Source organism: Rhincodon typus, chromosome 15 (assembly GCF_021869965.1).
Source record: "Rhincodon typus isolate 14 chromosome 15, sRhiTyp1.1, whole genome shotgun sequence".
In the NCBI taxonomy this organism is placed as follows: Eukaryota; Metazoa; Chordata; class Chondrichthyes; order Orectolobiformes; family Rhincodontidae; genus Rhincodon; species Rhincodon typus.
In genome coordinates this window covers 30167281-30176848 of record NC_063346.1, presented here as the reverse complement: position 1 = coordinate 30176848, position 9568 = coordinate 30167281, and the positions used below count along the sequence as shown (strand labels likewise).

The window sequence follows — 9568 nt, the reverse complement described above, 5'->3', positions numbered from 1 at the left end:
TTGTTTGAAAAGTTGTTTAAGTAACCCGACCCAAGTAAATTAATTTCCACATGTCATATACACAACACCAATAAGTTACAGAATGGGAGGAAAGATAAAGTGATATTTTAAAGCTCAGTAACTTTATACAGTTCTTGTGGATTGACGACTTAGGTGGATCCAGACTGAGCTTGGCCTTCCTTCCGATTTTGGCTTTGATGTGATTTCAAGTTGTGAATAGATGATTTATCTGTTATCTGGAGGCAATGATAAAATCTCAGTAAAATTGTTAAAATCTCTGCCAACAGAACATGGAAATCAAACAACAGACAGTATTAGAATTTGCAAAATGGTGGGAACAGGGGTCTGGCCATTTCATTTTAGTAGAACATTTTAGTAGAAGTAGAACAGTTTCTTAACACAAAAGGTTAACTGGCTTGTCACATGATTCTCTCTCTCCAGCTGATTAGTGAGCCAGATATGGTTGTGGCTATTGTATTCCAGGTGAATTGTTTCACACTTGATTCAATTATGGCTGAGAAAGATCCCAGCCAGAATTCATTGCCTGAGGTGATGACATTTAATGCATAGTCACCACCCAGGTGATCTGATGTTCTATGACTGGGTCAGAAGATGATCCTGCTCATGCTCCTTCCAGGTAGTTGTCTCTGCTGGGGTTTCTAGACTGGTTGGTTCTACTTAATGACATTGGAATTTATCCTGTACAGTAATGCAAATATTCAGCCATCTTAGAAGCTGCAGTTTCAAGTTGGGCTTTTAGCCCTTTTAAGATATAATCAATGGTTCAGCAGCTAATAAATGCAAAAGTCATTTTTTTTCAAAGTACAAATCTGTTACAGCACCATTAAGCAGAGTGACCAAAGGCTCTGTGATAACAGTCAAGCCCCTCTCCAAACACCAGCAAATGAAGTGATTAATGGCCACAAGGAAAAAGGCAAATCGAAAATTAAGTTCTTACAAAAACACTAAAGCTCATTCTAGTTGTAAAAGTAAAATCCAGAAAATAGGCAAATGTTTGCTGACAAATTAATATTTTCACACATTTGAGAAAAAATTTAATTGATTGGATAAACTAAATCAATTTTCAAATGAAAATGACTAAATCTGAAGACAATTTGACCAGTAAAACTTTCACTGTGTGAATTTTTGTTAATCAGTTCTCTGGAGAATTACTTCAAAAATTTTGGATTTAAAATAATTTATGAAAATGTGTTAAATGATATATGATAATGAAAGCAGTAAAATATGCAGCACAAATATAGATATACGTAACACCTCCCAAATTAAACTTAATTCTACCAGATAAATGAAAACAAATGTCTCTCTAGTATTGAACAGTGACCTTTTTAATGACAATAGTAACGAGTCAGTTCTTTAATTGCTGTCAGAGAGCCCTTAGTCATTCCCATGTAAGTTATCAATGCAGATTCCAGTGCAGCTTGGTAAAAAGGGCCTCGAGATATTAGATTTTCCAGATGAAGGTGGAAGAATTGCTTTCGAGTTTCAAAATAGTCATGTTTATTTTCGTTGTCAAAATTATGTTTCTTTTTCTTCAGTTTCTGAGGCCTAAGTCGAAAGATTTAAAACTAATTTTAAACTCTAATGGATTAAATTAACCATTTAACACTTTGGGTTTCTCCCAACCATTTTTACTCGTGCTGACAGTTTTCATACACAATCATGCAAAGTAACAACATACTTATCCCACGCCGGCTTAGTAAACTAATCTTTGAAACCAAAATTGAAATCATTTGGAAAATTCTACCTCTTTTTGGAATTTCATTTTCAGAGCCCTGTAATTGTAACTTAGACAAATGTAAATTGGCTGCTCCAACTCCAAGGCTCAGCCTAAGAGGCCATGGCTATTGTCAATACTCACTAAAGCCAGTGTCAGCATTACCCAAGATCTGAAATGGATAATTTGTGGAGGTTTATACACAATGTTGATTCAAACTCAACTAAAATATTGCATGCAATTCTTAGCACAACACTGTAGGCAAGATATGGAATCACTACAGAGGATGTGAAAAAGATTCACAAGAATCACTGCAGGGATGGGGGACTTCATTTACTTGGATAGATTACAGAAGCTATGAGAAGTGATTTAATAGAAATATTCAAAAACGCAAGGGATTTCATCATATTCTTAAGTACCAGTATTACCAGCGTGCTGTGTCTTCTGGTTAACAACCACTAATGTTTTGTTGCTAAGGTATGACACCTATCATCCCTTCTGATAATTACAGGTATCAGGGGACAGAAGTGTCACACTTGCCATCATAGAGAACTTGTGTGTGTGACTATTTGTTTGTCCATCCAGAGACTATGGGACATCATAAGAACAGATGGATCCCAATGCAACTTAACGTGAAATCTTTCAGATCCATTACCATAAACAATTCCCCCCCAAACCTTTTCCTTTCAGTAAACAGACAGTGCAAAGACAAGACAGGGGAGGAAAGGGAAGAAAAAAATTCCCACCTCCCAAAACAAGTAATACTACCATTGTAAATATGTCCCATGAGGGTCATCTGCAAGGGATAAGATCAAGGGCCAGAAAAATAATTTACAATCTGGACAGCAGAAGCAAAAATCCGCAGCCTTTGTTTTACATCTATAAAAGGCAAAAATTAAAAGACTTGGAAAAGGAATATATCTGAAGAAGGTTCAAACAACTTTAAGATTTTTAGATGATCCAGACACTTGGGATTTAAACCAGTTCAGTTCAATTCCATGGAAATCCGTAGATGATTTCATTAATGACCTCTACAGATTGCTGAAAAACTATGACTATGGACCTTTGAAATCAGAATTCATAACAGGCAGAATTGTTCTTGGAATTACTGATGAGTCTTGTCAAATTTCTTACAATCCAAAGAAGAATTAACTTTGTAAAAATCTATTCAAATCATTCTGGAAGGAGAGACCAGTAAGATTTAAAACAGATTCTCTTAGAAGAATAACGAATCGTCCACAGGAGAGCAACAGAAACCATTCACTTTATAAAGGTGCAGACAATCCAAAATGGCACTTGAAAAGCCAACACAGAGAACAGCCACATATCACGAGTCAGTGTCAGCACTGCAGAACAACAAAGCTGCACGCATTGCCCAAACATGACAAAAGAATGCTACATCTATAAAACTGTAGATCACACCCAGAATATGTGCAGAAGTAGTGCATAATAGCAAAGAGGAACAAACTATTATTATAAAGAGGTTAATACCTTTAGAGCACCTGCGTTAGCACATTGTAATGGTAGGATATCGGCCAAAAAGATATGAGACACATTCTGGAGAGAAATTACCATTACTAAAACTAATGATTTAACTAATCTAACTTTCACAGAGTTTGTTTACATTAATGGACATTGGGTTAATTTTAAGCTTGTCTTTTCAAAGACATTACAGCATACAAAGATAGAAGTACATGGTCCAGATGCAACAACTTCGAAGATTAACAGTCTGTAAAAGTAGCACAGTGACAATAACAGTGGATTTCATTGAGCTTCCTCAAATCATGGGCAAAGCAAAACAGGTAAATCAATCTATTGATGTTACCTCTGTTGACATAAGAGAATTGTTTCATACTGTCAACAGGAATTTAAGATCACCATCTTAAATGGGAGACCTTTATTGTGAAGCTGTGCTACCTGCTTCTTGACTCCCCCCACAAAAGGAGGAATCTTCTCAGCATCCATCCTATTAAACGCCCTCAGAATCCCATTCTGAAGAAGGGTCACTAGACCCAAATTGTTAATTCTGCTTAGTCACCACAGATATTGCCAGACCTGCTGAGTTTTTTCCAGCAATTTGTTACTGTTTCTGATTTCCAGCATCTGCAGTTCGGTGTCTTACTTCCATTCAGAATCTTGTATGTTTCTTCTAAACTCCAATGACCAAAAGCCCAAGCTGCTCAACATGTGCACATAGACAACCCCTTCACTTAACTGCCTTCTTAATTAAGTTTATTTAGATACAGTCCAATGAATATCATGTACGGATGTAGCAAGACTTCCCCACTTTTATATCCATCCTCTTTGGAATAAAACCCAACATTCTATTCGCCTTCCTAACTCCTTGCTGGATCTGCATGCTAACTTTTTGTGAATCATGTACTAGGTCACCACAGCCTTCAGGGATCTCTCCCCACTTAAGCAATTCTGTACTTTTCTCTACTTCCTGTCAAAATGGACAACCTAACTTTACCACGTTATACTCCATCTGCCTTATTTTGTCCACTCAAGTTCTGGAGGACACATCCTCAGTACTATTGTCAGAATGTTGTCAGGGCCCATGGCCTTTTCAATTTCCAGTACCTCAAGCTATTTCTTGATATCCTGTGGAGTGAATCAAATTGGCTAGAGATTGGCATCTGTGACACTAGAGACTTCTACAGGAGGTTTACCTTGCACATGTAACGTGCATAATTGTTATCATGCAATAAACTATATGTTTGTGTGAAACAGCCTGCTATTGTTCAGATTCAAACGCGGTTGATCCTCTGCCACTGAAAATCAAACAGGCCCCTGGACCCAGTCAAGGAAAGACGATTGGTAGTAGTATCCTTCTTCTGACAAAGATATCAGAGATCAGCAGTGAGCATTGTTGCTTAATACAAGGAAATTGGTGAGAGAAAAAAAATCATTAGATCCAGAAGAAATTTCCAGGAGACAACATGAGTTTACAGCTTTAAAGACTTCACTTTTTCTTAAGAATACTGAGAGTCTGTAGCTGCAAGTACTTGAACAAACAAGCAATCAGCAGAAATTCAAGGAAGGATCAACAAGGAAGAAACAGCACTCCCAGAGCTAATGCTTTTCTTTCAGATCTTGAGAAGCACAGAAAAGCAGTTGGAGTTAGAAACAGCTCAAAGACCATCCGTTTACAGCGAGAATCTGTATGTGCATTCCTGGTTAGAATTTGGCTCAGAAGCAAAGGTATCAGAAATGCATGAATGAAGTTAAAAATCCATGTTAGACAAAGAGAAGAACTTCAAAACAACAAGCAAAATACAGGCCAAGGATGTCAGAAGTAAAACAAAGGTGACTTTCAGTTCACAATGAGCATTGCTAAGATAACATGAGACATGGCCACAGTAAGTAGTAGTACACAGAAGTAACTCATAGCAAGGTTGCAGTGACATGAATGTCTCAAAGCAGAATTAAATCTACAGAATGGACAACTTAAAAAATTAAAGCAGACAAGTCTAACAAAAGAAAACACTTGAAAGACTTTTGAATTGGTGCTAAAAATGAAAGATTCATGATGTAAATTATGGTACTGGTTATGGTTATTAAGGCTGCAGCACAAAGCACTGTTTACAGAAGTTATGGAAAAGAATAGAAATTGCTTATTTAGTCATGAAAGGCAGAAAATTGTTTATTTTATTAGCAAGAAAACAGGAAGCTTCCATTTGCCTCTAGAAGGCATGAATCCTCAACTTTGCCTTCAGAAGGCACAAAACCTCCATCATAATTACAAAACACAAGTCTAATTAAGGTATATATGACGCTGAAGGGGATTGACAAAGTAGATAAATTGAAGATATTTTGTCCTGTGGGGCAATCTAGTATGAGAGGTCATAGTTTTAGAATAAGGAGTAGCAGATTTAAAATTAAGATGAGAAGTTACTTCTCTCAAAGAGAGATGAATCTGTGGAATTCAACACTCCAGGATGTGGTGGATGCTGGGACAGTGAGTAAATCTGAGGAGGAGATAGACAGATTTTCAATTAGTAACAGGTTGAAGCGTTATGGGGAGGGGGCAGGAAAGTGGAGTGGAGGCTGAGGTGGGATCAGCCGTGATCGTATTGAATGGCATTAGAGGAAATGGGACAGAAACTAGAAAGAGATTGGGTTTGAGGCAAGGGGGAAGAGCAGCAGAAACAGCTGAATGGCATGGTCCCAATTTTAATGATGCCAAAGTCCATACTGTTTTGACTTGTGTTGTTGGAAGTGAAGGTGTTGGGAAAGGAAAGAGTGGTTTACAGACACTGCTAAACTTACAGCCAGAAATAGTCTCAGAAACCTGTTCCACCAATCAAATCAAAGCTGATCAGCACTTCAATTCCAATTGCACACATTTCATCCATTTTCTTCCATACCCATACCAATCAAAAGCTTAAGGATTAAAGTATTTAAAAAAAAGATTATCTTTGCTCACGAGGATAATCCTAAAGTAGTAGGTAGTTTTGGTATAGTTCCAAATGAAATTGATGTAGCCTAGTTCTGTTGATGGATGGCTAAACAAATTGAAATGACAGATGTACTCAAAGCTCTGCTCCTTAGATCTGAGAAAGCAAAGGTAGGGGCAATATCACGCAAATAAAACTATCAGGATTGGGGTGAGTAAGTAGCTCAGTGGTTAGCATTGCTGCCTCACAATGCCAGGAACCCGGGTTCGATTCCGCCCTTGGGTGACTGTCTGTGTGGAGTTTACACATTCTCCCTGTGTCTGTGTGGGTTTCCTTCCACAGTCCAAAGATGTGCAGGCTAGGTAGATCGGCCATGCCCATAGTGTTCAGGGATGTGTAGATTGGGGGGGGTGTGGGGGGATGGGGATGGGTCTGGGTGGGATGCTCTGAGGGTCAGTGTGGACTTGTTGGGCCGAAGGGCCTATTTCCACACTGTAGGGATTCTATGATGATTACCCCTATGAAATGGAGACATGAAAGATGGAGACGAGGGAACAATTGAATAAACTGACAACTTGTAGAGGTATAGAAGTTAACAAAGGAATTTTGAATGAGAAGAGAGAGAGAAACGTGGGAGTGGGATTAAGTTGTGGGAGTAGGGAAAGGGAAGGTGTCTTCAACATGTCCAGGCAAGCATCTCACAGCCCAGTTGCAATCCCATTCCTTCTCACCCTGGTGGCCAAAAGCAAAGAGAAGATAGGATTCACACTTGCCCTGGAAATATGAGGGAAAAGAAAAGTTAGAGGATGCTAGACAAATGGTAAAAATAGGGGACAATCCCGTGAAGTGTGACACCGTAGGTAATGAATGGTATTGTCATGATCAAGAAAATAAAGCGAGAAGTCTGGGGAGACAACAATGTCCAAAATCATCATGTGGTTCACAAACATGTCGTTCAAATGTGAACAGACCTTCTGGAGGGGATTGCCGAGATGAGAAATGACTATTTATTTTTTGGCTGGGACCATGCCGAAGGATGCATTCTAAATTTTTCGGCCAGTATCTTTCCAGCATTTCCTTTTTTTGGTTTCAAATGTTTTTCCACTTTCTGTCAGCATGAGTGCATGAAAACAATCCCATCCAAAAATCAGTTAAAATATAGTATAATTTTTTCAGTTCTTGGCTGAATGAGGATATTTTAAACGAGGATATATAATGCAGTAATATATTTTGCAACCTGAAGAAGATTCAGACCTATCCAAAACAAACTACTTTGTTTCTTAATGAAGAATACCATATTACCTTTGCCCTTTTCCTTTAGCTCCAGGTGGAACGTTGAATTGTCTATCAGAATAGGATCTTCCCTGTTTGTGTGATGCAGAAAATCTTTTGTTCCTCAAGAGAAATGATTATGCAAATGTCACCAATTTGAAATGTTAAAGGCAGTATTGAATGAATTTTCTTGTACTAGTTTAGAAAAATATGAATGCCACAACAGCATACAAAATGGTGGTTTATGAACAAATATTCCTCAAATTCTAATAAGTACATTAGTGCATTTATGAGTATGCTTACTTATTGTTACAATCAAACAGAAGATACCATACCCTATCTTATTAAGTGTTGCAGTTTGTTAATGTTGCATGAATTAAGAAGGTTGAATAGAGAAAAAAAAATTAAAAATACAGGTCCAAGGAGAATTTGGACTTCTTAAAATGTACTGCAATCAATGCAATTCAAAGTCATGCAAATTAGATTTGTTAAAGCATAAATATTCAATCAAAAATAGGCCAGGCAGCATCAGAGGAGCAGGAAAGCATACGTTTCAGGCCGGGACCCTTCTTCAGAAATGGGGGGCTCATTTCTGAAGAAGGGTCCCGACCTGAAACGTCAACTTTCCTTCTCCTCTGATGCTGCCTGGCCTACTGTGTTCCTCCAGCTCCACATGGTGATCTCTGACTCCAGCATCAGCAGTTCTTACCATCTCCAACATGCAATCCATTATATTTTTGATTTGCTCAAATAAAACTTTTATAACCATAACAATTTGGTTAAGTACAGAGAAGAAATATCAATTAAAAAACAAAAGTACCCAGGTCAACCAACTAAATCATAGATAACAAGGTGTAGAGCCGGATGAACACAGCAGGCCAAGCAGCATCATAGGAGCAGAAAGGCTGACGTTTCGGGCCTAGACCCTTCTTCAGAAAAGGGGAAGGGGGTTTTGAAATAAATAGGGAGAGAGGGGGAGGCGGATAGAAGATGGATAGAGGAGAAGATAGGTGGAGAGGAGACAGACAGGTCAAAGAGGCAGGGATGGAGCCAGTAAAGGTGAGTGTAGGTGGGGAGTTAGGGAGGGGATAGGTCAGTCCAGGGAGGAAAGACAGGTCAAGGGGGCGGGATGAGGCTAGTAGGTAGGAGATGGTGGGAGGAGGGGATAGGTGGGAGGCAGGACAGGTTAGGGAGGCGGGGACAAGCTAGGCTGATTTTGGGATATGGTAGGGGGAGAGGAGATTTTGAAGCTTGTGAAGTCCACATTGATACCATTGGGCTGCAGGGTTCCCAAGCGGAATATGAGGTGCTGTTCCTGCAACCTTCGGGTGGCATCGTTGTGGCACTGCAGGAGGCCCAGGATGGACATGTCGTCTGAGGAATGGGAGGGGGAGTTGAAATGGTTCGCGACTGGGAGGTGCAGTTGTTTAGTGCGAACCGAGCGTAGGTGTTCCGCAAAGCGGTCCCCAAGCCTCCGCTTGGTTTCCCCGATGTAGAGGGAACAGCGGATACAGTATACCACATTAGCAGATGTGCAGGTGAACATCTGCTTGATTTGGAAAGTCTTCTTGGGGCCTGGGATGGGAGTGAGGGGGGAGGTATAGGGGCAGGTGTAACACTTCCTGCGGTTGCAAGGAAAAGTGCCTGGTGTCGTGGGGCTGGAGGGGAGTGTGGAGCGGACAAGGGAGTCCCAGGGAGAGTGGTCCCTCTGGAAAGCAGATAAGGGTGGGGAGGGAAAAAAATGTCTTTAGTGGTGGGATCGGATTGCAGTTGGCGGAAGTGTCAGAGGATGATGTGTTGGATCCGGAGGTTGGTGGGGTGTATGTGAGGACTTTCCGCTTTGCGGAATACCTATGCTCGGTTCACACTAAACAACTGCACCTCCCAGTCGCGAACCATTTCAACTTCCCCTCCCATTCCTCAGACGACATGTCCATCCTGGGCCACCTGCAGTGCCACAACGATGCCACCCGAAGGTTGCAGGAACAGCACCTCATATTCCGCTTGGGAACCCTGCAGCCCAATGGTATCAATGTGGACTTCACAAGCTTCAAAATCTCCTCTCCCACTACCATATGCCAAAATCAGCCTAGCTTGTCCCCGCCTCCCTAACCTGTCCTGCCTCCCACCTAGCCCTCCTCCCACCTCAAGCCCCCCCCCC

At 40.3% G+C, this 9568-nt stretch overlaps 1 protein-coding gene across 2 annotated transcripts in view; it reads right to left on the bottom strand.

Annotated features, from left to right (window-relative positions):
• The window catches only part of LOC125485029, a 31279-nt gene continuing 21711 nt past the window's right edge, over nucleotides 1-9568 (bottom strand). The window contains exons 6-7 of one of the 2 annotated variants that reach the window (XM_048605908.1): nucleotides 7438-7530; nucleotides 1-236 (exon numbers count right to left, since the gene is read on the bottom strand). In XM_048605908.1, coding sequence (XP_048461865.1) covers nucleotides 233-236; nucleotides 7438-7530 — 97 coding nt within the window. In that variant the 3' untranslated portion in view covers nucleotides 1-232. Of the gene's footprint in view, nucleotides 237-1281; nucleotides 1567-7437; nucleotides 7531-9568 lie in introns of those variants that run through there. The other variant, XM_048605907.1, reaches the window with a different exon arrangement.